Source organism: Pygocentrus nattereri, chromosome 24, assembly GCF_015220715.1.
Source record: "Pygocentrus nattereri isolate fPygNat1 chromosome 24, fPygNat1.pri, whole genome shotgun sequence".
NCBI lineage: Eukaryota > Metazoa > Chordata > Actinopteri > Characiformes > Serrasalmidae > Pygocentrus > Pygocentrus nattereri.
In genome coordinates this window covers 14,766,042-14,781,359 of record NC_051234.1, presented here as the reverse complement: position 1 = coordinate 14,781,359, position 15,318 = coordinate 14,766,042, and the positions used below count along the sequence as shown (strand labels likewise).

Genomic DNA, 15,318 nt, shown 5'->3' with positions numbered 1-15,318 from the left:
TAGAAAATGTGGCAACACTTAAAATAAAAAGGACAAGACAGAAAAAGCTCACCCCATGGTACAATGATAAAACCCTTGCATTAAAGCAAACAGGTCAGAAACTAGAGTGGAAATGACAACAAACCAAGCTGGAAGTGTTCAGGACAGCTTTATAGAAATGTTCTCACTAAAGCTCGCTCAGCATATCTGGCCTCGCTGATCGAGAATGATAAATATAAGAATCAGAATCACAAAAAATCAGGCAGGTACTGAACCACAAACTCCAGAAACTCTTACCAGTGAAGTTTTTATGGAATTCTTTAATAATAAAATTGAAAATATTAGACAAAAATTCAACCCACAGTATTAAATCCAACTTGGCTGTCATCTGACATGGCTGATATAAAACATAACATAGTTGTAGAGGAAAACTTTTTACCCACTCCCACATCTAGAACTAGAGAAGATTATCTCCTCTGCAAATTGTACCACCTGCACACTCGATGCAATTCCCTTAAAATAAAAGAAGTACTACCAGTTATTATAAACCCTCTTTTAACTATAGTAAACTCATCCCTTAGCCTGGGCCATGTACCCAACGCTTTTAAACTAGCAGTTATCAAACCTCTGATTAAGAAACCAAATCTTGATGTTAACGTATTGTCAAATTACAAGCCTATTTCTAACTTTCCATTTATATCTAAGATCTTAGAAAAAGCTGTGGCCCAACAGCTTAGTTCATATCTACATTAGAATGACATATATGAAAAATTCCAATCTGGATTCAGGCCACATCACAGCACTGAGACAGCTCTAGGTAAGATGGCAAATTATCGTCTTCTTGCCTCTGATCAAGGCTATGTATTAGTGTTAGTGCTACTTGACCTCAGCGCAGCTTTCGATACAATAGATCACAATATTCTCCTAGAAAGATGAGAAAACATGGTTGGTATTACAGGGACAGTCCTATCGTGGTTCAAATCTTACTTAACAGAACGTTATCAGTTCGTCATTGTAAACAATTTAACTTCCAATTATTCAAAAGTAAGATTTTGAATTCCGCAAGGCTCTATTTTAGGACCATTAGTATTTACATTATACATGTTACCATTAGGGACAGTTAAGTAACCATGGCATTAACTTTCACTGTTACGCAGACGATACACAATTGTACCTGAGCTGATGACAAAGCCTGATGACAAATACAGATTAAAGAAAATGGAGGACTGTGTAAAAGACGTGAAAGGCTAGGTGTCGCGTAACTTCCTTCTACTAAACAGTAACAAAACAGAGGTTATCCTTCTGGGTCCAAAATTGGCAAGAAATAAATAATCAGATTTAATTTTAAATTTCGCTGACTTTCCAGTTACACCTGGTTCAGCAGCAAAAAATCTTGGCATCATAATTGATTCAGATTTATCATTCGATCAACACACAGGCATGACTAGGACAGCTTTTTTACATCTTCGCAACATTGCCAAGATAAGAAATGCCTTATCCCTGTATGACACAGAAACATTAGTACATGCCTTTAATACTTCAAGGTTAGACTATTGTGATGTACTGCACTACTGTCAGTACATCTGCACTACTGTCAGTACATCTGCACTACTGTCAGGATGTATGAGCAGGAATTTAGGCAAACTTCAACTAGTCCAAAATGCCTGCATGGGCTTGCTCCTGAGTACCTGCAAGATCTTATTTCCTATTACAAGCCATCACGATTACTCAGATCACAGAGTGCTGGCTTATTAATGGTTCCTAGAATTCATAAGGTTGCAGATGGGGGAAGAGCTTTTTCTTTTAAAGCCCCCAAACTCTGGAATGATCTTCCAGAGAATGTTCGGGACTCAGACACAGTCTCAGTCTTCAACTCTAGGCTGAAAACTCACCTGTTCAGTTTAGCTTTTGGTAGTTAATGTCCCCCCTTAGATAAAGGCGGCAGATCTAGGGGTCCATGGACACAAGGAATTATAGTAAACTGAGCGGTGCTGTTGTCCAGCCGCTCGCATGCAGTCACTCAGGTTGGTGGACGGTGGAGCAGAGGGATGCCAAACTGTTTGAGTGCTCCCATCTCTGTGTGTCCTTCTGTTTCTCTCCTTTTAAGCTGTTGTAGTCAGATCTGCCAGAGTCATTAGCCACACTCTGGAAATGTTCACATTCCCTGTTTTACATACACCTGCTACCCGCTTCAGACCATCTGCCTACGCCCCAGCTGCGGCCCCCTGCCTTGGACTAGCTGCCCACCCTACATTGAAGTTTTCATAGACTCCTAGCTATTACTACTACTACTTACTACTACTACTACTGCTATTAATATTAGTAGTATAATAATTTGTAAGGTAGTTACCAGAGGAAGATGGGTCCCCCGTTGTGAACCTTGGTTCCTCCCAAGGTTTCTTCCTGAGCTCTGGGGGAGTTTTTCCTTGTTACTGTCACTTGCTTACCTCGGAGTTTTACATTCATGTTAAAACTTTGTCTTTACTGGAATTCTGTGAAGCTGCTTTGAGACATCAGTTCTAAAAAGCTCTGTACGAATAAATTTGATTTGATTTGATTTACAAATGTGACACTGAGGCTGGACCAAGCTTTCTTGCCAAAAGTTTTAGTCCTGGGTTTATTAACCAGTACGTCATCCTGGAAGTGTACACAGACCAGTCAGACCCCTTTATGTCCTCTCAGGGCACTGCTATTTCAATGGTTCAGAAGACAGACCAGCTGTTTATATGCTTTCTGGACGAAATGGGGCTCGCTGCTCTCAATGCAGAGTCTTTCGCTGTGGTTGGTCTTAGAGATTGAGCTCACTTAGACAACTTCCAATTGTCTGTGCCTGCTACAGGCCACTCCATCAGGGGAGTACCCACGAATTGGACTGCCTTGAAAGAGGTTATAATCATTGAGATCTGGGCAGCAGATGGTCTACACCCTGAACTTTTTCTCAATTCTGTAATGTCAACATGGCAGTGATGTCAGACCTAATGCTGGCTGTCCTGTCCCACATCACGGGCTACATCTTATGTACTTTTCATGAAGTCAGCCCAGGTGATCAGGAGATATAAAACATAACACTAATTATGATTGTAATTATGGTTATATGGGTAGTGCATGGTCACTCAGAGTTAACAAGAAGATCCAGGTCCCTGAGGAAGTTTGCAGAAAGTTGTGCGATTGTATAACCCCGATGACATCACAAGCAGGGGTTGCAGGGTGATTCATTTGGTATACATCCTGTCAATCTGAAGCTGTCTACACATGGAAATATTCACTCAATAAATATTGCTCCTAGCAGTCCACTACTCACATAACCGTGTATATTAAAACACGTAAGAGCTTCGTAATGAAAAAAAAAAAATATAAATTCAATCTATTAGAATCTTCAATTTTAGCTATTTTTATCATCTGGGCTTAAATGCCTTAACACATTGAGCACAATTTATTAGTGTGTGTTATTCTGATAAAGATTAGTTGAACACATTCGCAATTTATGTTAAGCACAATTTTTTGGACAGTGAAATGTGCAATTATTTAATTCAGTCTCTTCTTTGACTGTTGTATACTGTTGAGTGTTGTATGGACTTTGAGACATCTGTGTGCAAAGGAAATACATATGCCTTATAAGGCCACTATGGATTTCTAACATTTACAATAAAAAAAAAAAATACTTTGATCTGTGAAAAAAATGCACTGCTTTTAATGTGTAAAATGAGAGATTAATTCTTATTTTAAAATGTACAGCTTATTTAGTCGACTTAATTTTGCCACTACCTCTAAATTATGCACATAAACTAAACAGCTTTCTTGATCACTGCCTGCTGATAAACTCAGCATACCAGTGTAAAGTGTGACTGAACTCACCTATGTTTATATTTTTGTGTGTGTAGAATCTCGTCCCCTCTCCATTCCGATGAAGGTCATGCAGTCATCTCCTGAGTGCTCAGTGTCTTCAGAGGAGCGGATGAAAGAGTTGATCATACGCTCCTGGGATGCTGTTAAACGCCTCACACTGCAGGTAAACTATCCAACACCAGCTTACCATACACACAAACTACCTAGCACAGCTTTACCCTACAATTTACACTAACACAGCCACCATACTACCCAATAAAGCCATACCCAGCACTATTCCAAGCAGTCTTACCAGACTGAGTCTTAAACACACCAATATTATTTCAACCCAAAAACAGTCTTACCTAACACTCTGCCAAGGACAACACACAGCTAAACACAGCCTTAACTAACACCACATACTACCGTAACCTGTTAAGTTACACTTGTTACACTCATGCCTCTAACTGCAGTGTTAGTCATTCTCATCTTCAGTACAGCAGGTTGCATCTCTGATTCCTTCTGCTGCTCTTTGCATCTCTGAATAGATCTATTGTGGGATCTCTTCCTTTATCTTCAATTTTTCTCTAAAAATTAGCAACAGTCCAAGTGCTATATGCACACACAAATATAGACTCAAAATAATAAACCTATAAACAGCTCTACTCACACTTTACTGAAGCAGTTGGTAGTGATCAGAAGTACTGTGTGTGTGTGTGTGTGTGTGTGTGTGTGTGTGTGTGTGTGTGTGTGTGTGTGTGTGTGTGTGTGTGTGTGTGTGTGTGTGAGTGAGAGAAGAGAAAGAGAGAGAATGACTTGATGAGGCAGCTGGTAGATTTAAGCTGATTGTCCAGTAAATGCTGTAATTCATACTGCCACAGATGAGCCTCATCTGATTGTATGCAAATTTTCCCATTGTTCTCCTGAGAGAATGTGAGAATTTATTATTCCACTATTCATTCAGGCCTTAGTGGATTGAAAAGCTGAGTAAAATTAGAAACAGCAAAGTGAATATACATTATTGCCATGACTTCTGCCCTGACCTCTGTACGAAAGTAGTTTGTGGCATCATCAATTTTGCACTAATGATTTGTCCTTAAGTTGTTTTTGTTAACACTTTTGCGAATATATTTACCCTCTCACTTTTAATGTTTTGTGTGTAGTAGGATAATGAACCTTTCAGAGAAATGTCAGATGTGTCATAAATACATAAAAGCAACTTATCACAGAGTTATCTTGTATAAAGTGTAGATAAATTTTAGTCTAAGGCTGATTGTTGCTCAAAACTGGTTAATTGCTGCTTTAAACTATTCTTTATGGTAAGAACATGACAAACATTTGCCAAACAATGGAATGTTTCACAAATCTGTCATAGGATAGTGAGAGAAAGTTTTTACTTAGCTGTTTTTAACAGCTATAAAAGCATAGCCTAAATTTTTGTTATATTAATAATTTAAGAAAGAACTAAGATTACTTTTAGCTGTCTGGTGACGAGTGCTAAACTATTTTGTTTTTCACCAACATCAGCTTAATATGAAACATTAGCTGGCTTGGTATATCAATGATGGAACACACCGCCTTACTGTCATCACTCCTACCACATCCATGTCAGAGTATATCACAGTATTCAAACAGAAGCTGGCAGACATCTGGGTTTCTCTGTTCTATCATAGTAGTTTGAGAGAGAAAGTTTGAGAGAGAAAGAACGGCAATATATCTGACTGTGTTAAAGCATTAACTGCAGAGTGAATCTCTCGCACCAGACAGAGTTCTCACTTTAGCTACGTTTAAACTGAAATCAGTATTTTTTTTGTTTTGTGTGAGCTATAGTAACATCAGGTTGCCTGTGCGAGTGACAAAACGCTGCTTCAAGCCAGCTGCTAAAAAAGAGCTTGCTTAGCGTTCTCCCACTCTCCAATGCCACACACTCACCATTAGTTGTGCTACTTCATGCTATTTAATGTGGGATTTTTGTTTAATCAGGGAGCTCAACAGTGATGTAAGTAGAAGATTTAGTGGCAGTTTACTCAGCCTCTGAAACCAAAGATATGTTTAGTTTGATTCAGCTTCTCAACAGGCAAGTTTTTGCTAGGTTACATTTGATATTACAGCCCCAAACTATTGTAGTTCTAGGCAATCAAGTGCTTTAAGCAATATAGAACAAAACTAAAACAAAGGGTCACAGTACATCTGGAAGTGTCCTAAGACCCTTCATTTAAATTTTGTTTTTTGTTGATCAAAGTAACTGATTGACTGCAGCCATCTTAAACACTAGATTGTAACTTGATTCGCAGTTTGCACAGCACTTAAGGAGCTGGCTTGGGTGGTTGAGAAATGTTATTTGATATTATACGCACAAATAAGTGAAAATAGTTGACTGACACAATTTACTGATATGTGCATCCTCTTATAGAAGAACTATTTTTCTCTTCATTCAAGCCAGAGGACCACAACTAGGTACTTCTTGTTAGCTAAGTTTTTTTCATGCCTTGGTTCACATGGTGACTTTAGATTCCACCTAAAGCCACTCAAGAAAAATAAATATACACTATATTGCCAGAAGTATTCACTCGTCTGCCTTCACACGATTATGAACTGACATCCCATATGAGTGACATCCCATTCTTAATCCTTTTGATTTAATATGATGCCGGCCCACCCTTTGCAGCTATAACAGCTTCAACTCCTCTGGGAAGGTTTTCCACAAGGTTTAGGAGTGTGTTTATGGGAATTTTTGACCATTTTTCCCGAAGCACATTTATGAGGTCAGACACTGATGTTGGATGAGAAGGCCTGGCTCACAGTCTCCGCTCTAATTCAATTCTCGCTCATTCATGCCTTTAGCTTGCTTTGTGCACTGGTGCACGCTCATGTTGGAACAGGAATGGGCCGCCCCCAAACTCTTCCCACAAAGTTTGGGGCATGAAATTGTCCAAAATGAAATTGGTCTGCTGAAGCACTAAGCAACTAAGGGGCTGAGCCCAACTACTTAAAAACAACCCCACATCATAATCCTCCCTGCACCAAACTTTACACTACATAAATGGCCACTCCTATTTTATTCACCTCTCTCCTATATTTACAGTCCTTAAATAATGTTAAATAATGTCCTGTTTAGCTAAAATTTTAGAACTTATAATAAATAGTCAACTTAAATCACTTCTACACGAAAATTCTGTCCTGTTTAACTATCAGTCTGACTTTAGAGAAAGACACAGCACCATCTCTGCTACCACGCTGGTTTTAAATTATCTCTACGTGGCCATAGACAGGAAGAAGCAATGTGCTGCCATCTTTATTGAGTTCGATTAAGTGTTCGATTCAGTTGATCATACTGCTCTTCTAAGGAACTTACAAAAGATTGGCTTTGATACAAATGCACTAAAATGGACCCAAAATTACCTTTCAGACAGACAACAATGCATAGCACTGAGTAATTACAAATCAGATTTCTTGAGTAAATCCAAAAGAGTACCACAAGGTTAAATTTTGGGCCCAGTTTTATTCAATATAAATGTTAATGCAAAGTACACCTGTATGCAGATGACATGGTTTTATACTGTTCAGCTGACTCTGATTATGCTGCAGTAAGAAAACTGCAATGCTCCTTTAATGCTCCACAGGTTGCTTTGCGTAAACACAAACTGGTTTAAATGTTAAGAAAACTAAGCTCATGCTATTTTCCAGATCAACTAATACACATTTTAATTCTGTAAATATCACCACTCTGATGGGATCCAACATCGAGAGAGTCACAGAGTATAAATACCTTTAAACCACATATTAATAAATTGGTTAGCAAATGTAGGCAGAAGCTCTGTTTTTATATATATATAAATGGTAACTAATTTGATAAAACAGCTGCAGGCAGAGTGGAGGTGGTTAGAGAGCAGACATTTAAAATGACCAAGTGACACCAACGAGCTGAGCTTTAGTGTGTCCTGTATTTATTTCCAGCTCGCTGGTGCAATGTAACTAAGGGCAGATTTTCCCAGTTCAGTAAAAACCTTTAGCACCTGGCAATGAAAACTGTATGAAAATGAAAATTAAATATATATATATATATATAAATAATAGAAATAAATCCTGTTTCTGCGTGTTTGCTAGAACAAGTTGGTTGGCCCTCACTAGCAACACGGTGGCAAAAACATGTGTTTATTTTCATTTATAAAACGTTCTCTGGCCATTTGCCAGAATCTATTATGTCAATGATATCTGTAAATAATGGTATTTATCAGACTCGATCCAGTGGCTGGATCACATGCCAGGTGCTAAAGGTTTTTACTGAACTGGGAAAATCTGTTAGCTGTGTTGGTTGGTAGCTGTGAGTAGACCATATAAGTTTTGATATGTTTGGTTAATGAAGTATTTGAAGCAGCACTGGGCAAATTACATAAATCATATGCTTTGGTCAACCCTTGCAAAATAAGAATTGCTTTATTTCACCAAGTGTCCACTATCCTAGGACACTAGCTGCTCAACATCTTTTCCGGAGGCAGCCTGATCCCCATTGGCTATAAGGTCCACCACAGTGATGTTATCTGCAGTCATTCTAGATTCATTCCTCCTTTATCTGATCAACCAGCAGTTTCTGCGCATTGCTCATGCGCACCTTCGGCCGAATGTAAACAGCAACCAAAGTGAAAGAAGACAACTCTCTGGGAGAGTAGAACAGTTTACAGTTGAAGAAAAGCAACACTAGATGAGGAGCGAATGATTTTAACAGTACCGTGATGTCTGTGGTCCCTTTGTTTTGTAGGTAATCTCCACGTCTCTGTCCGTTCTGTTCAGCTGCCCAAGTTGATGGATGATAGATGAAATTAACAAACAAAAATGAGCACAAAATGTACAAGGCTCTCTCCTTGGCTGCCATTCTTTGCACCATTTTGAAACCAAGGTCTTGAAACTTAAGACTTGTGTAGCTTAGGACACAAATAACATAGTAACATAGGCAAAAAATGACAATCAGAAAGGTATCTTGGGACCTAGTTACAGATACTAACTTAACACTTTGTAAATGATCCTCTTTTCTGCTACTTCAAAATAAAGAGTAATAAGTACAATATTTTAGAATATTAGTACAACAAGTACAATATTAAGAAATTCAGTAAAGTGAAACTAAAAGTCTTGAAAGCAGTACTTCAATAAAGTGCAAATACTTTATTTGTTTAAAAATACTTTTCCATTGGTTTGACATTGATACTTAGTATGTGAGTAGTGATATTTAGTTATTACAGATTTGTGTAGGGTTAGTGGTGTTTAAGGTGAGCTGTGTTTGGTCATGAGGTAACTTGAGGTAACTATATGTGGTCTGAGTAGAGTTAATTAACTTTACCTGTGAGTGGTAGATTTAACTGTTGACTGAATGTCTGGTCGCAGAGATATGGTATGCCTTGTAGAGATTGCTAGACCACAGTCTTTAAGACAAGCTATACTCATCCCTCTTTCTTTTCCTGTTTCTCTCCGTAGCATGGTTCTGCCATTTTTGTCTCTGTGGACTCTAATCTGAACTGAGTGAGAGGTGATTCTATTTCAGGAATTTTGCAATAATTCCTTCTATTTAACACATTAATGTGTTCGACCTTGGCTGAGCAGCACGTTGCTACCAAAACTGAAACGGGATCTCCTGCAACAGAGAGGCCGTTGCCATGGAAAAATGAAGTAACACTGACCAGTGCAGCTGCCATGCATTAATGAGGAGGATATTTTCTCTCTGTGCTGTTTTTTCTGGGAGAGATGGTTTGTGTTTGGTGTGGCTCATAGAGAGCAGGCCAGATGGTTTCCATGAACAGGATCTGACCCCCGGGCTGGAGCGCCTCTCTCACACTCATTACTTCACCCTCTATCCCTCATCTCTTCCCATTCCCATTTTAACCCCCTCTGGACACCCCCCCACTGCCTCTCCCTCTGTCTGTCAGATCTTGGAATTGTCACATGATTTTTGATTCTGGTTTTGCTTTCGTAAATTGGGCCTGTATACTGGAAGAGCTGCATGAATGTAACTCGTCCTCCACATTGTCCTCAAAAGAGCCTGTTATTCTCAAGCTCAAGAGCTGTGATAGTTCTTGAGCTTGAGATAGGATGCTGAGCCTGACCTACTTCTCCAAAGAAGCATTTATTCAGTTATGGTTTAGTTTATATAGTTATATATAAATTACTGTTGTATGTTTTATGTAATTTACTCTCCATGGTGAGAATAGTAGCATGCATCTTCCAGAAGCTGCACTAAAGTATGTGAGTGCTCTGTAATGGTGTGTACTGGGAAATGACAGCACTATGTTTGTAAGGCCCATATCTTATTTTTACCCCTACCCCTTGAAACTGAGTTACAAGGGGTAGTGGTTGAAATCTTCCTCCTGTGAAATGGGACAGCCCTTCAAGAACCGGATACGTCATCAGTTTTCAACTTTTACGTAAACAGGCGAGACAAGGTTTTCCGGCCCTTTCCAACATGCTGCCTCCAGCTGTGGTGATCACACTTCTGTGTCACATGACAGGACAGGTGAATCATATTTAAAATAGCCTGAAAAAAATAGTCAGGATGTGTTTTCCTGCTTTGTCTCCATACTACAGCAATAATGGTATATCACACTGACATTTGCTATTTAGGAGGAGACTGAAAAGCATGGGTGCTCGCAAATCATTCACAACTTCAGTTTTGTATATCAATCAAACGAGTCACCAAATAAAAAAAGCACAAACAAAAAACTACATTACTTCATTAACAGCTACTAGCGCTGCTCTGTAGGTGACCCTGCCTGTCTGCAGTGACAGCAGAAGAGGGGAAATACAGCTCCTCACTGCTTAAATACATTTAGGGCATCATACGCCTTCAAAGAGGGGTGGCAATTTTTTATTATCGCCACCAAGAATTTTTTGTTGATATGAAGCTGAACTTGAAGCTTTTTAATCCCCATCTTCATGATCAGATTTTTCCGTTCCACCTTAAATGGTGCAGCAACCTTGGGTATCAAAACGTAACTGCTGCACCATTTATACTATATGCGAACGCACAAAATGGAGGGGTAGAGCTAAGTGTTAGGGGCGAGGTGGAAATTGGATTGGGTCTAAAGATTGTGAGATTCCGGTCCCTGTGTATAGCGGTGCATAGAGAGCAGGTTTGAAAAGAGCACAGAGCAAGGTGAGTGGAAAATCTGCACTCTACATTTAATCTGCCTTTTTTCTTTATAGGAATCAATGTCAATTCCCTGAAGCCTATTCACATTCTTTACTGCTTACAGCAGGATCGTCTGTCTTAGCGCCTGATCTAAGTCAAAGTAGTGACTGTGGATCTGTCATTAGCTATTTTATGAGTTATGGGTGGTGCCTTCTCTATCCCATTCTGTCCAAGATCTCCATGACCTCACACAGCCCTGGGTCTGACCCAATGCCTCTGGCCTTCTCTGTAATGCATATTCACTTGGTACTATCAAATGGATGATTTAACTTGGCTATGCATAAAAGGCAGCACAATTGATCTGCTTTCAGTAACACAGTAGTGTGTGTTGCCCACACTAAGATTCCTTTCAGCCCAATTCTATTGTGATGTTGTGTTGAACTTTTGTGACACAAATACTGGTCTCCTGGTCGCTGCAGTGGAATGCCTGGATGTATTCCCTAAACTGTATCTTCTGTACACTATTATGTCTGTCATAGGCTATATGTTTAGAGAGTACACCAGCTGTGTTAAAATTAAGCCATGGCATTCCAGCCTCCTCCCATTCCTCACACCTGTACTCAGTGGCCACTGGCACCTAAAAGCAGAGTGACCTTGGATCAACAAACACAGTGATCAAAGCATGACTGAAGCAGCAGAGCTAATGGGCCAACCTGCTCAAACAAACCAAGTCAGCTCTGCCCTGCAGGGTTTATTTTCCCTCATTGCTACCTTAGCCGCCAAGGCCGTGCACACTCATCAGCTTCTGTAAGCAGTTAGGACTGTGTGTGTGTGTGTGTGTGTGTGTGTGTGTGTGTCGGTACTGGAACAGGGGTAGCAAATTGTTGAATGATATTTCTTCTGTAGTTGGGAGCAGGTGTTGTGTTGTATTATTTGTGTGTATGTATAAGTGTTATGTGATGTATTTGCATTAAGGAGGTTTGAGCCAGTGGGCTGAGCGGGTTGATGTTTTTCTTGCGGGTCTTACTTTGGTGTATGTCTCAAAACTCAAAAAAGGCTGGTTTCCTCTCTTGCCCTGTCCTGCCCTGTCCTGTCATCTCATCTCTTTTCCTCGCAGAGTTGGAGCACATTATTTCTCCTCTCCCTTTGTTTTGCCTGCTTTATCATGGTGGGTGGCCTGTTAAGTGCCAGAATGTTGTGAGTTAGATAGAAGAGGATAGAGCCTTATTTGTCAAGGCAGTCTTCAGTGGTTTCATTGCTGAGCAGGAAGCTTTTGATAGGGGGGTGATGCGATTGTGTAACCACAGCCATGTGTTCTGTCCACAGTGGACCTTCTTCTCCCTGCCTCAGAGCTATGATGGATTAACAAGAAAACTGAGAGGGTATTTCTCACCTCTTCTTCACTGCAGCAACAGGGACGCACACCAACAAAACCGTTACAGAGCCACGTACAGACACACACAGCATCATGGTCTTCACTGAGCTCCTAAATTAAATAAAACTTTCACACATGCATATTTCTCTGTGTGAAACAAAGCTTGAAATAATATTTGTTTGATTCCACATTGGTCAGATTAGTTTTGTTTGTAATTGTAGCTCACTTAAGAGCTCACTGTTAGCCAGTTAGCAAGTTTTACAGCCACCGTGGAGTGTCTTACACGATTGAGTAGCGGTATCATGTCAGGATTGAGGCAGTGTTTTTCCAGCTCTGCACTTAATTACTTTAACTTACCTGTGTTGGTACTGGCAACATCTTTACAACTTCTCTGCTGCTGCTTTTTAAAGGCAAGTAGCATGTAAAACAGCAGGTGGATTTCTGAATGCTCACTCTTCCCTCTACAGCCTGCCTATTTGTGGGGCGGTGAGTGCAGGTGAATAGCAAGCAGCTCTATTTAGGTCTATTTAGTGTGGCCACAGGGCCATGATCTTGCTCTGCTCCATACCCTATGGGATGGTAACCTTCAGAGTGCATATTGAGGCTACAGTCTAAAAATGTCTTCATATACACAAAATGAGCTGGCCATCGCCACCCAATGGGCCAGTTGTGGTAGGTGTGAGGGTTTGGGTTTGGAACTGGGGGGTGCCTGCACAAACAGTACATACTAGCAGCTGGAACCTCTGCTGCACAGTTCCAGACCTGTGATTTTACCCTTAGGATACACATACAAATGTGACCTTTCAGCAGCAGCGTGAGATACACACAGAAGACGCATACAATGCAAAATACAAACTCATGCATGACTTTACCATAACTGTAGTTGCAGTGGCTCCAAAGAGGTTGGACTCCCAGACTACCAGGCTGCAAATGGCACCTCTTTCAGCAAGCACTCCTACAAGGGCCCAGCCATGGCACACTGGAAAAACATTATTGATATAAATCTCTTCCTTGTTTTCCATCAGAAGTTGTTAAGAACATGTTAAGATTCAGACAATCCAGGCCATGTTTATTCATGTGGTTTTACTGGGGGCCAAGCTCTATTTCTCTTGTATCTTCCCCACTTCGCTTCTTCACCAGTACTATGTGCATACTTAAATATATATTTATATTTAAATATATATATGTATGAGTCCTCACCACTCTCTCAGTACCAACTCTGCATTAGAGTGCACTATGTAAAGCACTCCTTAACAAGTTCCAAAAACGTATTTTTCCATGAAAACATTTTTTAATTCAGTTAAAATTAAAATTGTGCGGGATTTGTTCAGTTAGTTTTTTCCCCTATTCTGCTGTAGATCTTGTGTAATGAGTCTCAACCACACACTACAGGACTGACTAAATGCACACACACCTCACCCCTTCCACCGGGCTCACTGTGGCCCTGTTTATGGAAAAGAGTGGCAATCAGACTGTATTTAAGCAAAACCCAAAATGTCTTATACTAAGGTTTCACATTTAAAGTGAAGGTTATATTCAGTGAATCAGGGTGGCTTAATCAAAATATTATTTAAAGAGTAGAACTTTCAAAGCTGTATTAAAACAAGATGTGCAGCTGTGGAACCCTGTAGTGTGTGCTGAACATGACTGGAGGAAACTGCTGTCTCTGTGATATTAAGGACACAATTGTTCGACTGCCCTTGCTCTGTATTAGCATGAAAAGTCACCAAGCCACTTTTTATCCAATTAGAGTATTTAAGTTATTTTCATGACCTCATGAACATGAACTACAATTACAGATTGTAGTTCCTAAAAAAAGTGTTTGGTGAGTATATATAATATTTATTAATAGTTATACATAATGGTCTTATTATAATATTTCCCCTTGTTGCATAAACCTAAATAAATCTATATATTAAATATTTATTAATCTTTCATTTAAAGAGTTCTGTCTAGTCCTAGTTCTGTCATTTAAACCTGTTCTGTCTAGTCCTAGAGCTGTTTACACACACTTTCAATATCCTCAGAGGTAACTCCTCTTTGAAAATGTCATTGTCTGCTCCTAGTCCAACCTTAAGCCTTGATCATCATCCTGAACCCTCTGCTCACACAAGCTGATGTCCCAGTGGCATGAATATTCACCTGGCCCTGAAAGCACTTTCCACCCTGAATCACTGCTTGGTCATGCTCAAACTGCTGGACACACACTGACCAGTCCTTTCTCACATACACATTAACTCAAAGAGTGGTCATTGGTGGTTTTGGCAGAGCAGTGGCTTTCACACAGATGGGAGATTCTGACCTCAGTAGTCATTCATGCTGTTCATCAGTCCTTCTTATCCCCTGCCTGCCAGTATCCTCCAAAAACTCTGACTCACTGTCCTTCTAGCATGACCCTGCTCTCTGTGTCTTTCCCCCTCTTCTTGCATGCATACACACACACACACACACACACACACACACCACACACACAGTCTGTCCCTTTTACATTTTGACTAATTCAGTTTTTATTTGAAACCTAGCAATATCTGAGCAAAGAACTGAAGCCCCGTCTGAGGCTGTGCAGTAGTATTTCTATGAAATGTAAATCTCACTTTCTCTATATGACAGACTGTTATACTTCTTTTTCTTCTTCTTCTTCTTCTTCTTCTTCTTCTTTCGGCTGCTCCCTTTAGGGGTCGCCACAGCGGATCATCTGCCTCCATCTTGCCCTATCCACTGCCTCCTCTACTTTTACACCAACCAGCTCCATGTCCACCTTCACTACATCCATAAACCTTCTCTGAGGTCTACCTCTTCTCCTTCTACCCAGCAGCTAAATCTCCAACATTCTTTGACAAGTATATCCACTATTACTCCTCAACACATGTCCAAACCATCTCAACCTGGCCTCTCTGGCTTTATATCCAAACTGCTCCACCTTCACTGTCCCTCTGATCTGCTCATTTCTAATCTTGTCCATCCTTGTCACACCCAACGAAAATCTCAGCATCTTCATCTCCGCCACCTCCAGCTCAGCCTC

The 15,318-nt window shown here is 40.1% G+C and overlaps 1 protein-coding gene across 9 annotated transcripts in view; it reads left to right on the top strand.

Moving 5' to 3' along the window:
• LOC108442230 (vacuolar protein sorting-associated protein 13B) overlaps window positions 1-15,318 on the top strand; it is a 401,016-nt gene that overhangs the window by 137,917 nt on the left and 247,781 nt on the right. For all 9 annotated transcript variants that reach the window (XR_005129589.1, XM_037534077.1, XM_037534078.1 and 6 more), the window contains exon 22: window positions 3,861-3,988. Coding sequence is in view for 8 of the 9 variants with exons in the window: in XM_037534077.1 (XP_037389974.1) it covers window positions 3,861-3,988 (128 nt within the window). In the remaining variant the exon portion in view is untranslated. The remainder of the gene's footprint in view (window positions 1-3,860; window positions 3,989-15,318) is intronic.